Source organism: Amaranthus tricolor, chromosome 5 (assembly GCF_026212465.1).
Source record: "Amaranthus tricolor cultivar Red isolate AtriRed21 chromosome 5, ASM2621246v1, whole genome shotgun sequence".
Classification (NCBI taxonomy): Eukaryota; Viridiplantae; Streptophyta; class Magnoliopsida; order Caryophyllales; family Amaranthaceae; genus Amaranthus; species Amaranthus tricolor.
This window is the reverse complement of record NC_080051.1, coordinates 22,895,705-22,915,904: the sequence shown is the minus strand read 5'-3', so window position 1 is coordinate 22,915,904 and position 20,200 is coordinate 22,895,705. Positions and strand designations below refer to the sequence as shown.

The window sequence follows — 20,200 nt, the reverse complement described above, 5'->3', positions numbered from 1 at the left end:
TTTAACACCCATATAAAAAGCCCTCACCACACAAACTAAATTCTCACCAAATCTCAAACCTAGCTCTTGTTTTTTTTTCTTTACTTGTTCAAACTTTTACACCCAACTTAAAACTTTGTTTTAAAAAATGTCAAAAATTCATCCTCACCATTTAGCAACACCATCACAAACACCCTTAAGTCTAGATCAACCTTCAACATCTCATGATCCTCATTCTTCCTCTTCCTCTTCCTCTTCCTCTTCTACTTCTAATACACAAAGAGAAATCTTCACAATTTGGATGAAATCACTTATTCTAGGAGGTAAAGGTTGTACCGTTTTCGATTCGAAAGGACAAGTTATATATAGGGTTGATAACTATTCTTCTAAATGTTGTGATCAAGTTTACCTCATGGATTCTAAAGGCCATGTCCTCTTGACAATCCTTAGGAAGGTATGAATACAAAAGGGTATTATTGTATTTTCACATTTAAGATGGCGATGTTTCATTATTTATATTTATAGTTTTTTTGTTTGTGGAATATTTTTGTAGAAATTTAGATTGTTAGCACGTTGGGATGGATATAGAGATGACAAGAAGAACGGAGCTTCATGGTGGTTTCAAGTTAGAAAAAGTTGGAAAATTCCCCAAATGCCCTTCAATTGTGAAGTTGTTGTGAATTTGTATCATGACAAAAAATCTCCTGCATTCAAGATTGTGAAGGGAAAAAGTGAACTTACATCTTGTAAGATTGTTGATAGATTGGGTGGCCTCATTGCAGAGGTGAGATTTTGATCGAGTGTTTTCCTTTAATTACTTTTTTATTTATAAAATCTTATGTGAGAAGGTATTACGTGAGACGTTCTTTATACATGGGCCTAATAGTCCAACCAATACAATTATTAATATATAAGCTCTTGTTTTGAGCTCGTTTCATCGATAGATGGTATCTCACAAAAATAACTATTTTTTTATTAGGAAAGGCCAGAAAATCTCGCACTTATAATTTTTTTTTATAACGTGATTGATGACTGATGATAATCAAACTTCTATTTTAGGGGTGAAAAAAAAAATTTACGATCACTAGAATAATTAATGATTCTCAATTATTGTTTAAAAAACAAGAATAATAATTTAAATAAAATGGTGATTATTATGCCGACATTAATTGATGTATTATTATCTAATGAGTAATGAGTAATGACTAATCATGTGTTTTGTTATTTTTTGTGTTGTTTGCAGGTGAAGAGAAAGCAGTCAATAGGAGGGGTAGTTTTGGGAAATGATGTGCTTACATTAGTGATTGAGCCTAATATTGATCCCTCCTTAATTATGGGACTTATGGTTGCATATAATCTCATTCATAGTAGAATATGATTTGTATATTAAGGCTTTTTTTTCTTTTTTTTTTTTACATTTTTGTAACTACAAATATATAGTCCCATTGTTTTGGGGTTTTGATCCGATTGTAGATATTCTTGCTCTTTTTCTTTTTTTTTTTTATGTTTTTATTTATTAGGCTGTTGTTTAGAAGACAACTTTAATTAGTTGTCTCAAAAAATTTTACTATGATATACATGAAAAAGTTTATACATACCTTTATTCGCAAAAGCCTTTTGTAGTTTTGTCTAAGTTTAAATCGAAATTGAATTTAATTTTAATTATTCATGAATAATCATACCTATTGTATACATCAACTAGAAATAAATTCAATTGAGTAGTTTTCAACTGGCACTCTAAATTTTTTTATTTTTTTTTTTCATTTTATCCCAACAATCTCCATTATGCTATCCTCCATTCACTATCAATGTACAAATCTCCAATCTCCATTATTGTCCAAATCTTTAGGGTCTCCAGTAAGACAATATAAACGAAAGATAAAATCGATGAATAACTTTCATTCCATATCCTTTAGTTTCTATCGCTAAATATATTAAAAAACTCAAAAATTGTTGGTGGTTAATTATCGCTTCTTGGTCATTACATTTCTTGTAATAACCTAATTGACCGTGATGTGAAAGATTTTGGACATGATTATGTATTTCAACCCGTTATTAATGCTATCTATAATTAAGACACTCCAATAATTAAGCTTTGAGGACCTACATGATTAATAATTAAACAAAGAACTTCTCTATAACAACATCAAACCCATCTTCTTTTCAAGCCATCACCAATTCCTCAAACATGATTATGACTCCTCCACCTTCATATCAACTGTTCACTTGACATCCCAAGCCAAACAACCAACATTCTCACCCAAAACCCCAACCACAACGGCCACATCCTTGCGTATTGCTTGCTTTACTTTCTACTAGCTTGACCTTAGCATTCTCTTTCCCTCCAAACCTCACCCATAGCCTATCTTAGGCTCACGGCTCACCTAGCTACTATGCAGTCTCGTGGTGAGAAAGTCTTAAATTAATTTAAATAATCAAACTAAATAAATTGAAATATTTACTTTCAAACTTAATATAATCACTTTAGTTGTTCAGTGAATCTCATGTGAAGCAGCCGCATACTTACAATCACTCACATGTCCAACTCATTTTCGTAAATCCGAGCACAAAAAATAAAAAATAAATGAATTTTTTTTAAATAATTTTTTGAGCTGTCATTTTAAAATTGGAAGAGACACTTCAGACATTAGAATACACATTTAAATCTTAAAATTGATAACTTTAAACCTTTTGAGTTGACATTTTAAGTTTTGAAGTAATCATTTTAACCATTGGTGGACATTTTAAGTTTTGATATAGTCATTTTAATCATTGGTGAAGGAAAATTAAGGCTTGAAGTAGGGATGAGATATTAAGCCTTGAAATGGACATTTTAAATATTAAAGAAGGTACGATAAAAAATAAAGTTAAGTCTTTGTAGAAGAAATATTGAAACTTGGAATATGGATTTTAAGAGTTGGAATTGACAATTTGAGTCTTAGAATGAGTGATTTAATGGTTAGAGTATGTACTTAAAAAATAGGGAAATTATCAATGGTATCCTTGAGTTTTGACACTTTATCAATGATACTCCCAAGTTTTTTTTTCATTATCAATGGTACCCTCGTATGATTGAGTGTCTTACAATTGTAACCTTTTTTTTTAACTTTTTCCGTTAAAAACCGTTAACTTTATTTCCTTTTCTTTTATTTTTCAATTTAAAACATAAAAGAAAGTTAACGATTTTTGACGGAAAAAGTTAAAAAAAAAGTTATGATTGTAAGACGCTCAATAATACAAGGGTATCATTGTCATTGATAATAAAAAACATAGGGGTACTATTAAGAAAATGCCAAAACTCAGAGGTATCATTGATAATTTCCCTAAAAAATAAAATTAAGGCTTTGGATAAGGAAGATTAAAAGTTGAAGCTGAGGTTTTAAGAATTAAAAGTGACATTTTAAGTCTTGAAATAAGTATTTTAAGACTTGTATTTGCTCAAAAAATTTTCATTGGGTCGTTCACACTGTCGCACGTACAACCACCGCATACAAGATTTTGTGTTACTTGTTTAATTTTTAACATGTTATTTTGAATGTTAAAATCGACAGTTATTCTTGTGAGAGACCGTTTCTTAGAGAGACAACCTTAAAAACAAGAAGCCACATTCTTATTTCCTCTTTAATTTGTATGTATTGGACTATTTAGCCCATATATATAAGAAAATTTGAAAAGAATAAGCAAATTAATATAAAATATTCAAAAACTAAGTAACTTTTAAACTTAATTCCCAAAATAAGCACTTTTTGCCCAAAGCATAGATTCGGGTTGTTCGCTGTTACTAATAGCGAACAAAGAAGCTTGGTCTAAAAGTCAAAGTCTTTGTTCGGTGCTAGTAACAACGAATAAAGATTTTGACAATTTTTTATCAAGCTTTTTTGTTCGCGGTTATTAACAGCGAAACAATTACAAGGCTCATTAGGTGCAGTTTTCCAATTTTAATTGCTATTTTCTTGGGCAATTTACAAGGCTTATTTTTAGACTTTTATTATTAACTTTCCTATTTTATTTCCTAAAAATTAGGGAATGTTGATAATCATGGGAAGGGCGATTTTATTCAACCATATAAAGTGCATGATGTTATTTTAATTAAAACATAAAATTAATTTTCTAAAAAATTTAGAAAGTTGATAATAATGAGATCAAGGGTGATTTTATCAATCATAGAAAAAGTTGATAACCGTGACTTTTTCATAATTAAAAGCCTGAAAATATTAAATTTTAATTGCTAGCTTATTTTAATTGAAAACCTAAAATTAACTTTCCTATTTTATTTCCTAAAAATTTAGGAAAGTTGATAATCATGGGATGATAGGTAATTTTATTCAATTATATAAAATGACCTAATGTTATTCTAATTAAAAACCTAAAATTACTTTCCCATTTTATTTTCCTAAAATTTTAGAAAAGTTGGCAACCATAAGATTAAGGGTGAATTTATTTAATTATGGAAAGTTGATAACGTAGCTTTTTAATAATTAAAAGCCTAAAAATTAGCCTTGTAAAATTGACATTGCTTAAGAAAATAACAATTAAAATTGGAACAAGCAAGTGAAATTAGCATTCTAATTGTTCGTTGTTACTAACAACGAATAAAGAAGTTTGGTCAAAAATTGTCAAAATATTTGTTCGTTGTTACTAACAGCGAACAAATACCTTGACTTTTTTGACCAAGCTTTTTTGTTCGCTATTAATAACAGCGAAAAAAATGCTTATTTTGGGGGATGAAGTTTAGAAAATGCTTATTTTTAAAATTTTTTTATATTAATTTGCTTATTCTTTTCAAATTTTCTATATATAATGCGTATCTCAAAAAAGTCGTCTCTTATAACAATTTATGTAAAACAAATAGTATGATTTACTCCATAATTTATGAATATGAATAGAGGAGTTGCTCATATAAGAATCATGGATCATAGCATGTATTAGCCTAGTAATTATGCAAAACAACAATTAGTCAGCCCAAATCACACTAATTAAAGAAGGTCAAGCCCAATATTGACTATTAATAGTAGAAGTCATCACGGTTCCCGTTGTTTCTCATCTTCTTCATCAACAACGAATCTCCTATTCTTATTTCATCCCCCTTTTAACTTTATTTCCAAAAATAAACAAAAAAACGGCGTAAAGTAAAGAAGAATAAAATTCATAAATGTGGCGGAGATCACCTTCCTTCATCCTTGATAACCAAGAGCAAGAAAAGCTCTTACTCCTTCAAAAACAACAACAATTAACCGACGACTATTTAAACCCCCCACCTCCTCCTTCAATGTCCGAAACTTCTCTCCAAAACCCTAACCCTCAAATTTCGGCTTATTATCAAACTCGAGCTGCTCATCATGGCGTGATTACTAGTGATTGGTTGGATCAGGCTCAAGCTGCTGCTGCCTCTGGTTCTGAACATTCGCAACAGATGTCGGAGGTTTCTGTAGGAGATGAGAAAGGAGAGAGTGTGATTGATGAATTTAATAATTGGAGGAAACAACCTGATTTGGCCGAAGCTGTTGCTGCAATTAGGGCTTTGGCTTCTGTTATTAGGTCTTGTAATGCTACTACTATGATGGAACTCGAAATTGAGCTCAAGAGAGCTTCTGATTCTCTTAAGGTCTGTAATTCTGTATTCATTTTGTTTAGAACTGTTTTAATTTTTTAGCGCTTGATATTTTGATTAGTAGAGTAAATGTTTGTGAATTTTGGCCATTTTTGAGGTAGTTTAACGAAATAAGTAGCGAATTGTGTTTATCGACATTTTTATTTTTCATTTTAGAACGTAATTTTCAAGTTTTACATAATCGTGTGTTGTGGCTTGAGGATTTGTTTGGCTACGTATAAATGTATGATATGCATTGAGTAGAGCTTATATAGTCGCTTAGATTAGCAATTTAAGGTTACTTTATAAAGTAAATTATGAATTGTGAGTTCCTATAGCAAATTCAGTAACAATGATTTTGAGAAGACCACGACTATCTTTTGAATTACACAAGGAGTATCTTGCTCTCACATGTAGGTGCACAAAATGAATTAAAAATGCAATTGCGTGCACGGTGCACTTAAATACGAGTAATTTTTTCGTTTGGATTGTGATTGAGGAGGGTTGGGGAACATTTTTACCATACACATCCTTGGATTTGAAATATAATTTTCTTAATCATATAATACTTTATAATAAGAGTACTTTTACTCCTATAAGTATAAAGTTTGGGCATTATTGCCTTTTAACTATGCTTTAGGGCATGTCTTCTTCAGAAATGAAATTCACTTTAGTTGAGCTCTAATAAGGCCACTTCAGCTCAATGCTTAGTTAAGTTTTCTCACATTTCATTTCATAATTGTTCAGTTAAACTTAGCTCGAAAAATTTAATCATTCTATTTCAATTGAGTTCAATTTTTAGAACAACAAAGTGCATATGGTTGCGGAATGCAGTGTGATTTCATGATCAATGTATACATATCCACATGTTTTTGCAAGAGGATTTGTTTGTGAACCTTTGAATGTCTGATTTGTATTCAGTGTGGCTCATTTAATTGTCTACATAAGATTACAGCATGTTCTATAAGACACTTGTTGGTAAGTTGACAATTAGTTGAAGTCCTTACTTGAACTCATGGATAGTAGTTGCATTAAAGTTATTTGTAGTGCTCCAAGTCTGTTTTAGGAAGACCTGTATTTCGACTAGAAATAATTGTGTCGTTTTGCATTTGACTGAAGGGATTGTGCTTTCTGCAATTTGTATCCAAAAGTTGCATGCGAACGTAGGTATTGTTGAATTCTAGCCTTTTGTAATTGTTGCAAAGCCTTTCGTTTTAACTTGTTACTCTTGGATATATGTTTATGCAATAGAGCTTGTGTATCAAGGATTTCTTTTTCATGTCTCCTAATTCAATCCATTCGCCTTTTAATGTGTTAGTCATGGGACGCAACATCTATCTCGTTAACTGCTGCTTGTGATCTATTCATGCGATATGTGACCAGAACATCAGCCTTAGAATACGAGGACTTTAATTCGGCTAGGTCTCGCTTGATAGAGCGTGCTGAGAAGTTTGGGGAGATTTCATATAAGGTCAGTTAGCTATTTACAAGTTAGAACTGAAAGGATACTTAAAGGTTATGAAGTGGCAAATCTGGAACAATGTATTTGTGTTTAATGTTGCAGGCACGTAGAATTATCTCAATGCTTTGTCAAGATTTCATATTTGATGGATGCACCATTTTGGTTCATGGCTTCTCTCGTGTTGTACTGGAGGTGTTAAAGACTGCAGCTCAAAATAAAAAATCCTTTCGGGTTTTTTGTACAGGTTGCCTCTCTATTTCTTTTAGTGGTTAAATATTCTTTGCATTCGTGTTCATCCTAGGTTTTCTTGTAACTGCACAAGCTTGAAGCTCCAGTGTTAGAAGGCCAAATATTAAGTTAAAATTGCATCAACTAGTTGTTTGGAATAAAATATTCTTTTATAATTTTTCGTTCTTTATACCTAGTTTATTTTTTCATTGAGGCATTACCAATATAGATCCATCTGTATTCTTGTTTTTCCTCGTGATTACATACATCTAATGTTCTATTTTAGCATTTTCTCGCATTACATCCTCATTGTTTCTACGAGATTGTGTGAATAATTGATTTATCACTTTGGAAGATTGGCTATACTTATGTTTAAACCGTTCTTGTATGACTTAGTTTAACTTTAAACCCTTTTAATTTTAACATTTACTGTCACATCTCTAGCTTAGCATTAACCTCATCACTAGTTTGTCACAATATCTTTAGTAATCACCATGATGGAACTTTAGTCTTCATTTAGGATAGGTCTTGTTATCTCATCTGGTATTGTTGCAAGCTAGAAAAGAATTGAATGTAGAACCTTAATGTAGACAAAGTAACAATGCCAAAGTCTTAATTTCAGCTAGAGGTCATTGGGTCGATTTTGAATCAGGTATTTCGGTTAGATTCAAAATTGAGTCTTGTGTCTATTTTGGTTTTTACATAATTGTAAGTATGTTTTTGAAGTTGGGTCAAATCGGGTTCTATTATAAGGTTGGGTAAATATTAGGTCGGCGGATCTGTTTTGTACGCCTCTAATTTCAACAAAATAGTGTCGGCCAAATAAACCAAAATAAAACTTTAAATTTTTGGAAAGGGTATTGATTAATGGTATCACATTCTTACCTTTATGGTTGTTACAGGAGAGGACTAATGTATTGTAATTAAACCACTATTGTTTTGCTCCCTGAGTTATATTTGCTCTAATGAAATCTTCCTTTTCCCAATTCTGAATTGTTTACTCTTTTTTCTGATAGTACTTGAAATTTGAAATTGCTGCAAGTGTTGCTTGATTGTGCTTTCTGCTCAACTTTGATGTATTTGTTTTTCTACACCATTTTAGGACAGCTTAATTTGGTTCAAATTATGAATTCCAAGTTGAGAGTGCTTGGAGCTCTAAGTAACCAATGTACTTTTATGGAAGCATCTTTTCTGATTGAGCATGCCTGAGAGGACTGTAGAATAAAGGATAATCAAGGAGGATAAGAGGAACTTCTGTGAGGCCCTTGTAGGAGAAGTCTATAGTGATGTCATAACTTGAGGGAAGATACCTAGGGTGTAATATTTTGAATAAGAATCATATTCTGTTACCTTATTTTGTTTAGAAGAGAGTACTGAGCTCCTGCAAGTTGACCATTACTGTTTTCTCTCAGTTAACTACGCTATGATGAAATTATGAAATCATCCTTTTCTCATTGCACACTTTTATTAATTTGATACCTATGTGTAGATCTGGTTTACTGCACAATGTTGATCTAAATGTTTTCTCTGCTGTGACTCGTAACTTTGTTTAATCAGAGTCCAGTGTGAGAGAACTTGGAAAGTCAAATAATCAAGTCTTTTATTTTGCACTGACCTTCTTAGCAGAAGTGTGGGTAATTCAAGCCTTCACTGATGTGAAAGATCAGTCCTGTCTGTCATTTCTGATAGAATTTTGCAATTTGAAATGATGAATAGCCATTTTTGTATAATGTATGGGACCTGTCTTTGTGATTTGTTTGCACTTTGTTCTCTGGACTGACAGTTTATTTAGATTTGTTGTTGTTTTGAGCTGGAAGAGGCTCTCTCCATAAGATGTTTGGTTGTGCATACAATATCATTTCATTTTTTTATGCAAAAGTGATTTTGTTTCATCTGTTATATCAATGTGTTGACTCCGGTTGTGGTAAAAGTATAGAGGGAAGACCAGACCGGACTGGATTGCGTTTCTCTAATGAAATGGCCAAGCTTGATGTTCCTGTGAGACTCTTGATTGACTCAGCAGTTGCATATTCTATGGATGAGGTGGACATGGTATTTGTTGGGGCAGATGGAGTAGTTGAAAGTGGTGGTATCATCAACATGATGGGAACCTACCAGATTGCATTGGTTGCTCACAGCTTAGATAAACCTGTGTACGTTGCTGCTGAAAGTTACAAGGTATACCTCTTGCTTTAGTTCACCATCCTTTTTCTTTTCACTTGTGTGTTGGGGTGTTTGTTTTGGAGTGGGAGTGAGAAATGATGCCTGTCTTAAATAATCGAACTCTTTACAATTGTTTAAACTTGCTTAATGTATCTGACATTTGTCAGCAATACTTTCTTTGTTGATCTGTTTTGTAGTAGAGACATATTTGACTGTCCATATCCATGTTGGGTGTTGGATATGAGTACGCTTATTGATTTGGTACTTGAATAGCATTGGCTTAGAATTGGTTAAATAATAATGATGTGCCGTGAAAAGTTTGGGCTAGTATTATGTAAGAACTTAAAGGGTCTGGTATGTATGCCTTGTGCCTTGCTTTTTCTGTCGAGTTGAAGATCAAGCTCAAGTTACGTTCTTATTGACAAATAGTTCCCTTTTTGTTTCGTAGCCACAGTTTCTATTTTGCAATAGACTTGATATCTGATTTAAGCAAGATAAAACCGCATGAAAGATAACAAGGAAAAAGAAGAAAAAAATGAATTGGGCAGAATTCGAATACTGCCTTATTCCCATAGATAATTGTCTATTTCCATTCATGCTTGATGTAAATAAGTTTAACAAACTTGATACTGTCGGCCAGTTTAGTTACGAATTAATCCCTTCTAGAATTCTCATGATATTCCCTGGCTTCCCTGGCACCTTCCTTTTAACAAAATTGATATTATCTGATGTTGCTCACGTGGATCAAGGATGGGGTTATTACTTGAGTTGGGAAGGGTAATATAAACATGGGAACTCCAGTACTTTCATTAAAGTTTTTAAACTAAAACGAAAGCATAACTACTAAAAAGAAATATGAAATGGGAAAAAATTAGCAACGAAAAAAACCAGTGCTATTATTTGGATATATCCTTGTTTTAATGGGTTCGAAAATTTACTAGTTCCAGTGTTCTTGGTGATGTGATAGTTGCATACTTCCATTTGCCCAGTAAGTATGTTAGAATAGCTTTTTCCATTGTTCTTGGAGCTCCCAACTACTGATTACATAATGCTAAAAAGACTTCATCCCTGGAGTGGGCGGCGTGAACCATGAGATTTTCTCCTGTAATTACTGATTATCCTGAATAATCCTCTTCCTTTTCTTGGTTGTACAACATTGAGTAGAGCTTTGAAATATGTTCGAGACATGCAGGGGAGATATATCAAACCATGTATATGGTAAGATGATGTTGCGTATTTGAGAATACTCAAATCGGTATCCCTTGTACAGCTGATCTGTTTTTAGCACTTGCATCTGGATTTGAAAAAGGCCAAATATCTTTGGACTCTTGGTGCATTTTAGTTTATTAATTTGAGTTTTGATACTAGTGAGTAGTGAGATTCTCTCTCAATTGGCTTCAGCTGTCTCATCTTGTCTTCCTCTTGCAGTTTGCACGTCTATATCCTCTGGATCAAAAAGACATGCCTCCCGCCTTGCGTCCCATTGACTTCGGTGTGCCTGTCCCATCAAAGGTTGAAATTGAAAAATCAGCCAGTGACTATACACCTCCGCAATATCTTACTCTCTTGTTTACAGATCTAGGTGCTTTAACACCATCTGTTGTCAGTGATGAGCTTATTCAGCTTTACCTGTAGGTATGCCTAGATTGGATCTCAGTTGGTTCTGCAACATACAACTGCACGATTTATCACTGTTATATTTTTGTTTAGTCATGTGAGGTTCACCGGAGAAATTCCAGGTGTGTTCTCAAATTTTGGGATTTTCGTTGAAATCCGTAAAAAGAATCTTGTTTTTGCATCTTTAATGCTGATGCTGTGAGTGAAACGGTAACCCCTGTCATTGCTACATTTGTGTTATTCGGCAACATACACTCCTCATGGTTTTCGTGCAGAGAACAAAAGTTGTGGTGTAGGTGTATGATCCAATTTTGTCTTGAAATGAAAAGGCATGTGAACACAGTTACAATCTAACTCCAATAAAATGGTGCTATTTTTTGATGTAGAAGTGCAGTTCCTGTCATGTATAAGATGTTCGCGCCCTTTTTATAGATGATCCAACCCATTTTAGAGGAGCAGCACTATCAATCGCTTGTGTTAATTTTTATTTCCTCAGATTTTGCTGCTATCTGATTTTAAGATCGCATCATGATGAAAACGGACATCCATGGCTTACTGATTGTTGATGCACATTTTCTGGAAATTCCACTTCCGTGAAAATTTATCCGAGCTTGACATGATCATTGGTTCGCATAGTCAATCAGGCTTGGTCTTAGTGGCGAATAGGCTTGGGCGAGGTGTTTTCTGAGTTGCAATTCTTTATTTTTAGTACTTCTATCTTTTAAGCTCCAATGAAGAATAATGAACTTCAATAATAGAACAACTTTCAATAATCAAGTTTAGAGAACATATCCAATGCTTTCCGCAATGCAATTAGGTAGTCACCCAACAATAAATTCTTATTTTTGCTCTACTTTTGAAGAGATGGGAATATAATGAATGCTTACGTAGAAGGGATCTGATCCCAACTTTCTAGTAAAGTAGCAACAAGTAACAAAATACATCACATATATTCTCCTAAACTGGTGTGTAGCTTCTTTTTCAGGCTATATCATGAATATGATTGGTAGATCTTGGCAACATCAATATTCTGATTCCTGTTCCACATCCTCTATAAACATAATTATTCAAATCCAAAGTTTTAAAGATCGGAATGGGCTAGAAAAATAAAAGTTGCACGGGGTTTTCTTGTTTGCACAACCAATTGTAGTCTAAGTTCTATAATACCATATTTATATATAAAAATACTTACTCTGGATTTTAATAGTTGTAATTACTGTTCATCAATTGATTTTATTCGGTATATATGATCTTGTTGAATTCATCTTGATGCATATTTTCATACTATTAGCTTTTTAGAATTTTTTATCATATAAAATTAAAGATATTAAAAATTAAAATTGTATATTGAATATCGTAAAAAACAAAATTATAGCAACTATTAAAAACCAGAAAAGTATAAAGTACAAACTATAGATGGTTAAAATGGATGCGCGGTTGTTGGCATTTTCATATTCTTATCCATCTATTACGCGTGTAATTTTAATAATCGTAGATGTTTACATGTTTATATATTTATAATCACCTCATTCAGTATCCCCAAATCTGTCATTACAAATTCTTTTGTTAATCATAAATTCTGATGTTATTAAACAATGATTAGAATTAGATTACAGTAATTAGTTAATTAATCGTCCTCTTGAGTAGTGGGGATGAGGACTAAAATTACAACATTAATTGGCATTGCCATTAATTTTGATTGTGATTCTTAGAAATAAATTTAAGTCGAAGTTCGACTACATCAACTTCACCAAAATGAGTCTCTGGAATCCAATTTCCAGTTTCTGGATCTTTCATCCAAAATACTTCTTTCTTCTTCTCAATAGCCGTCTCCGTTACTTTCTTTTTCATCACACCATCACTTGCAATTGCAGAGTATGTTCGTCTACTGCATGGGCCCCACAAAATCAACATTACTATTATACCATTTCTAGTTATTTTCTACCCTATTTAATTGACTTCTTATTCAAACGGGCCGATTTTTTAGTACATTATAGGCTAACAAAAAGAAAAAAGGAAAGCTAAAGGAGGAAAGGAGGGAGAATTGAATTCAGGATTTTTGATATACACATTAACTAATATAAAATCTAATTTTTCTAATCGGCCGACTTGAAACAATTGAATGGATATTTATTTTATTTTATTCATATTGAAAATCTTTACGATCGATATTTCCATAGTTTTATTATGTTAACAGTAGGACGTTGGCCAAAAATAACAATAAGATCATCAAAATTAATATTACGACTTTCACGTTAATTTAATTTAATTTGTGGGTGAGTTTATAGCAAACTACTCCACATATATTATCCTCTCTTCAATTTAGATTAATTATTTTATTTGATTTTTATATATTATTCATCAATCACTTTTAATTTGTATTTTATTTTTAATCTAACGGTTCGTTTGGTTAGTGATACTAAATGATGGTAATGAGAATGATTTATCGTGTATAAATTCATCAAAAATTTCATATTATTCCCATGGTAATAAAAACGTAATTAAAAAAAAAGTTTTTTTGTTTACAAATTTTTATTACCACCTAATACCACCTCTTTCAATGGTAATGCATTGAAATAAATTTTATGAAGAAAATGAGATGATTGAAGTTGGACAAGCATAGCCATCAAGGTAGATTTTTCAACCAAAATTATACTAATTTTTCATTCTCATTATTATCTACCAAACGGGCTGTAAATGTCACAATATAGTCAATCTCAATGTAAAATTTAATAATATTATTTTTTATAATTTTTAATTATGCACAATTAAAGTTATTTAAATTAAAGTTAGTGCACAATTAAAGTTATTTAAATTAAAATTAGTGCATTAGATCGAGTGAAAGTAGCATGTTTTTAGTGATTTAATTTCCTGGATGGATCGCCATATCCAACCTTTCGCCAATATGGCAGTACACCACTGCCCTGCCCTTCAATAGTACAAGGCTAATAAATTTTACAAGAGGCACAACACTTGCAAATTGTCAAGAATGAAGAAATCACTAAAAAAATATTTATTAAAACTAAATAAGTAGCAACAAATAAAATCATTAAAATTATTAATACTACTTGAGAACCGAGTCCAATTTTAATTAAAATAAATATCATTCTTTTTAGTTAAAATTGTGTAAAATTTTTTTCTTATCTCAATTTATCTCAAAATAAAAAAAAATTAGAACTATTAATACTCACCTCAATGAGAGAAGTTTTTTTATGACATAAAGCTTAACCTTATTTTTTGTCATCTCGGAAGGAAAGAAAGCAGATTTCAAGTAGGGAATGAAGTGTTTGGATACTTATATTTATAGGCTTTCAAAAAGTCGATTGGAATCCACAAACCTCTACGGCTAATTATATCATAACATTTATTTTATTTTATTTATCTTAATTAAATATCTTTGTTTAACAAAAATTAACTTTCAAAATTATAAAGCACTGATGTATTGCTTAAAACTTAAAAGTGCCTTACTCTATCAATCGAGCCAATATAGCTTTTGAAATTATTTTTTTCTAAAATTAAGTGATGTCAATTGATATCACTAACATACTATTAATTCTGCCTTTATTTTTAGCCTTTATCATCATTTAATTTCTGATTTTGATTAACACACTCATTTACACAATCGGGTTTGTAGGAAAGTAAAAAGTTATATGCATACTTTAGGAATATCTGTTAGTGTCTTTTTACTTATATAAGTCTTATTGCCTTATTTAGCTTACATACCTTGTATATATAGATACCATGTAACCATTTGACATCTTAATACAAACTGGTACTCCTTCCGTTCTTTTTTGATTTTCCACATTACTATAACGGGTAGTTTCAAAAGTTCTTTCACTTTAGAATACTTTCTATTTTTGGAAACTTTTTATCCCACTTTTACCCCTTAAAATACCCTCTTTTATCTTAATGTACCCGAAATCATCCGGATACATTTATTACTCATTCTTGGTCTTTGCATTTTTCATTATGACGCCTACTGCCTTCATGAACGGTCATTTCTTCCTTCTTCCTATTAAACGGTTCATTCTCTCTCTTCATGAACGCCATTTTCATGGCTTTTCCCCCTGTTTCTTCTTCATTTTTAGTGCATTTTAACTGCATTAAAATGTAGATCGGTTTATTCTCATCATTTTAAGGTTAGTTTTGTTTGTTTTGGCGAAGGTTCGAAATTTAAGCCCCCTGTTCTTGAATCCTCCATTAACTTCCTGTTGAATCTTTAAGTATTTTCAATGGAAAACAACGAGTCTAAGAGTGACTCCACAATTCCTTCATATCTTTATGACGACCTATGCGATTATGGTGAGTTGTGTTCTTGTTCCCTCAATGGTCGTTCCCATTCCTACTCCAATGAAATTTTGAGGTGGTCAAACAAAAGATCTTGAGGCATATCAAAAGGTACTTGAAGATGATGCAACTTTTGTGTATGATGAATCTCCACCAACTTCTCCTATTGTTGAAAAGGTACTTGAAGAAGATGACATCAATTTGGTTGTCCCTGACACTCCTGAAGATGTTATTGCGTCTAGGACAAAATTGAACCCCAAAAAACGTGCTTAATGATTGTAAGGTTGTTCTGATATTTTGTTTTATTATTTTTTTTGTTAATTAAATTGGAAAAAATTGGAGCTGGTTTTATCTGTTGTTGTTTGATGTTGGATTATGATGATCTTGTATTTATGTTTGATGTTTGTTTTTTCGTTTGTTTTTTATGTGTTGTTGTTGATATTGTGTTCTTCTGGTTTGGGGTTTTTTTTGGTTCTACTGTAGGTATTATGTTGCTGGTTTTAGGGTTGATGTTTGTTGCTGGTTTTATGTGTACAAGCCCCTGTGATGTCAAATTGTTGAACCTTTAAATTCTGAAAAATTTACTTTGATTACTTGGTTGAGTAGCATTTGGTAAACCATTACCCGTCACTTGATTTTTTAGCATGTTCAGTTACTTCATTTGTTGATGATAAATTGTAATCTGAGAGGTTTCATAACCTCTATGATGAATCAGGGGGCTTTTTTTCTGAAATTATGTAAAATAATGAAGTGACTTGCTAATCATTAACATGGGTTGTGATTAACAATTTGTTGCTCCTAAGTTTTTAAAGCTACAATTTTAATGATGATTTGAACAAAATAAACTGAGGGGCTTTGATGTTTGTCATCCTTGAGTTTCTTCAACTGCCTGATCATAAGCTTCTTGAATGATCTCTGTTGTTTGTGCAGCATCCTCATTTTCTGTTAATGCTTGTGTTAGTTGCTGATCCCTGTTTGGGTTAAGAAAAGCTATAGCTTCTCTAACCAATTGTGTTGGGATTCTCACTTGAATCCTTAACCTGCCATTGTCTTCTTCAACCTTCGTTCCAAAGTGGGGTTGTATATAGTCATTAGACCCCTTAACTTTTAAAATCTCATTTAAATGGAGTTGTAATGAGATCCACACATTAGTTAAGGTCTTTGGATGTAACTCTCCGAATGCATCCTCAACTGCTGTGATTAATTCTGTAATGTTTTTGGGCATCTTTTTATGCATAAGTGATTGCATGCTCCTAAAGAAACCCAAGTCTAGAATAATACAATCCGGACTATTTGGAGGTTGTTGAGTAAGAATGAAAGTTAAACCCCCTTGCCTATTGTGTTGTTGCCATATTGGATCATCGTTTGTGATATGAACCCTTGCATTATCTTGTTGAATAAAAATAATAGAAGGTCCATCACTTGGCCATTTTCTTAGTATAGCCGGAATCAATTGTTGTATGAGCATACTCCTATAAACTTCTTGATTAACTGATTCGGTTGGTTTAATTTCAATTGAACCCCTTGGTCGATTCTTTGAATCTCTTTGTGCTGGCACCATATTAATAAAAGGGAAAATTCCAATTTTCCCATCAAACGTGCATTGACCAAAACGATTCCATCTAGGCCTAGCAACGGCCCCGAAGAACATGGCCTTAGGTATGAACTTTGATGACTTTGCTGCCCTATATGGGACCGTTTCTTTGTGTGCTAAATAAACCCTTTGCGTTTTCTTGGTTAAATAAAACCACTTCTCGTCAATGTGAATATAATCGTACATTCCTTTGTAAATCGGGTGTCTTTGAATTGTGTCTTCTTGGATAAGGCTCAAAATTCACTCCACCCTCCTTATTTTGTTGGCATCGGTTAAAGGCGGGTGTAATGGATTTGAATGAGCCTTTATCTCGCCTCTTTTTATCAACCTCCACACCGTTGACGATGCCAAATCTAAACATGTTGCAACATCTCTAATGCAAGTGCGTTCGCCAATGGGTCTAGACTCAAGTAAGTTTGGTGGTATGACGACTCTTTTTCTTCCACAATTTTTGAACTTGGATTCCACATTGTATGGTTTGTGTGCTTCCTTGGTTTGTATTGCTCGTTTCCATAAATTTTGGATGGTTTTATGTGTGTAGCCGTATTTTTGAGCTATGCGTTTGAATGTACCATGAGGAAGTGAGTCACTAACCTTTAGTGACAACAAGTCTTGCAAAATAAGTTGCCTTAACTCATTCGTGAGTCTTCGCTTATACTGAATTTGTTGTTGTGTTCCTATTTGTTCCACATTCTGTGGCTCTTCTTCGGATTCAGAACTACACTCAGGAACGTATGAATTCGATCCAAAGTACCAAGCCCCCTGTTGCTCATCTTCAATTCTTGAAGCCATTGAAGGCTAATGATGCGAATGAACAATTTTTGGCTACTGATTTGAGGCTGTGTGAATAAGTGTTGGCTACTGATTTTGGTTTACTGTTTGAAGAATTTTGGCTACTGATTTGAGGCTGTGTGCATAAGTGTTGCCTTCTGATTTTGGTTTACTGTTTGAAGAATTTTGGGTACTGATTTGAGGCTACGTGAATAAGTGTTGGCTACTGATTTTGGTTTACTGTTTGAAGAAGTTTGGCTACTGATTTGAGGCTGTGTGAACAAGTTTTGCTTCTGATTTTGGTTTATTGTTCTGTGAGCTGTTAATATAGTGTCATTAGGAATATGTAAAATCATTTTTTTTGGATTACAAGCTTATAATTTCAGATTTGATGAAAAATTAATGTCAATCCATGTAATTATAGAATGCCCAATACAAGGCTCTTTTGTTTTTTTTTGGAATGGAGGGCTGATTTCTGTTTGCTGTTGTGAAGCTCTAAATTTTCCTAATTTGGAAAGTTTTTTAATTTCCCTCCAAAATGTAAAGTTCTCTCTCTTCATTAATAAATCAGAATTTTTTTTCATTTAGTTTTATTTATAATTATTTTATCTCTCATACTTTCAATACAATCATTACTTCACACTACTATTTAATTAAAATAATACCCACTACAACCAAAGATTCCATCTTTCTTAATTTGTGTGAAAAATACAAAGTGGAACATCAAATAAGAACGAAGGGAGTATTCAAAACCCTAAATCTTAAACTATATTCCTTCTTTCAGGGTTTGCTAGTAACGGTGATATACCAAATTGGTAAATCACTTGTAGGTGGCTAGTATTTATTGGTTTATGACTTTAATGATTTTTTTTGTTTTTTTGATTATTTTATTAGTTTTTCTTTTTATCTTTTTATAGTGATTTATAAATAATTATAACTTAACTTGTATTTTCAATTACACAATGGCACAAACAAACATCACATTCTACTTTAATTCATTAAGTAGTGCATATAATGTATGTCAAAGTTAATAACATTTAGGTTAGTGATTAATGATCCCCAAGACTCCACGCATTGTTGTAAGATATTCTAGGATATTCTATATTGTATCTTGTCACAATTTCTAAATATAGATTAGTATGTCTAATACAACATTAACCTCTTCATTAATTTCTTTGATTTGCAACACTGTATATATAGTTTCATTATGGAATATTATTAGGTATCTTTACTTTTTTTAATTTTAGTCTTTCTCTTACTGAAAAAGTCTAGTTTTATTTAGTAAAATTAGACACCATTCAGTGTTGACGTTGATTTGTTCTTAATTTCCATCAATTTAGCATATGACGCCTTTTTTTATGTCTATATTTCATGCATAACTTATTTTAGGCAATTTTTCAGCCAAAATTCTTTCGACATGCTGCCTTCTTTCTACATTAGTATAGATTCTCAATATTGCGATGTCAATCATGACCGATTCAGGATTAAGATCGGAGTCACTAATTCAGGGTTCAAATATCAGTAGTTGAATACTTAATAAGGAAGGGAACTTAGAGAAATATAAAAAGAGCACTAATTATAAAGTTGTCCAATGAATACATCTACAGTAAATAGGACATTCAAGTGGTAAGATCAATAGACTACTTTTTCTGAAAAAGACACGTATCAGCCCTTAAAAGAGGGAAGGTTGTTTAGGGCATTTAATACACCGCTATAAAGTCAATGGGAGACTGCCACATCAGAAGCTATACATAGATTACTCAAATTAAAAGGCATTTTAAGAGTAGTTTTATTGCTAGATAAACTTGATGGCAAGGACATACCCCATGATCCCAACAATACTCTTTCTTAAGAGATACTTCCTCCGAACCAATTTAGTTGTCACATTTTTTTATTTGGCAAAATCATATCAATTGTCCCATTTTTATTTTTGTCAATTTTAATTTTTTTTGTTAGCCTTTAAAATTCAGAAAAATAGAAAAATAAATGTATTTTTTTATTACTAATGTGCCCACTGTGATGAAATCTCAAAAATTTCCCCCCATTGGGTGATATTTTAAAAACATTTGTGTTGGGTATTCATTAGTGGGATGCATTTCCACTCAAAAAATTTCCATTCAAATAAAATATTCTCACCATTAGGATAGCTCTAACTACTACCATTTCTAATTAGCTAATTAATTAGTAGTAGACAAATAAAAAAATTATCCACCGATTATGACTTGTTAAATATTAAGAAAAATTATGAAAAAAAACTACCTATTTTAGACCACATTTTGCAAAAAAAAAAACACTGCCTATTCTTTTTTTTTTTTTTTTTTTTTTTGCAAAAATCTATGTTATATGACCAAAATGTACGTAAAAATCTATCTATCCTATTTTTTTTGCACGTGATGTTACTAATTGCGCTTAAGTGACAATTACTCTGCTCTCCATAGTTTATTCCTTCCATTCTCTTAGCTCTTACTTTTTCATGGAGTTAACCTATGCCTGCAACAATTCATTCAAG

General features: G+C 32.2%; 3 protein-coding genes across 3 annotated transcripts; 2 read left to right on the top strand and 1 right to left on the bottom strand.

The window, feature by feature from the left end:
• Nucleotides 1-45: 45 nt before the first annotated feature.
• LOC130813807 (protein LURP-one-related 11-like) lies at nucleotides 46-1,554 on the top strand. Its single transcript, XM_057679695.1, has 3 exons — nucleotides 46-433; nucleotides 533-763; nucleotides 1,223-1,554. Exons 1-3 carry the CDS (start codon nucleotides 128-130, stop codon nucleotides 1,355-1,357), a joined length of 672 nt encoding a protein of 223 aa, XP_057535678.1. The 5' UTR covers nucleotides 46-127; the 3' UTR covers nucleotides 1,358-1,554.
• A 3,460-nt stretch (nucleotides 1,555-5,014) lies between these two features.
• Nucleotides 5,015-12,232, top strand: LOC130813806 (uncharacterized). Its single transcript, XM_057679694.1, has 5 exons — nucleotides 5,015-5,584; nucleotides 6,888-7,040; nucleotides 7,134-7,275; nucleotides 9,196-9,437; nucleotides 10,851-12,232. Exons 1-5 carry the CDS (start codon nucleotides 5,132-5,134, stop codon nucleotides 11,055-11,057), a joined length of 1,197 nt encoding a protein of 398 aa, XP_057535677.1. The 5' UTR covers nucleotides 5,015-5,131; the 3' UTR covers nucleotides 11,058-12,232.
• A 3,959-nt stretch (nucleotides 12,233-16,191) lies between these two features.
• On the bottom strand, nucleotides 16,192-17,106 carry LOC130813580 (uncharacterized). Its single transcript, XM_057679415.1, has one exon. It carries the CDS (start codon nucleotides 17,104-17,106, stop codon nucleotides 16,192-16,194), a length of 915 nt encoding a protein of 304 aa, XP_057535398.1.
• Nucleotides 17,107-20,200: the final 3,094 nt, after the last annotated feature.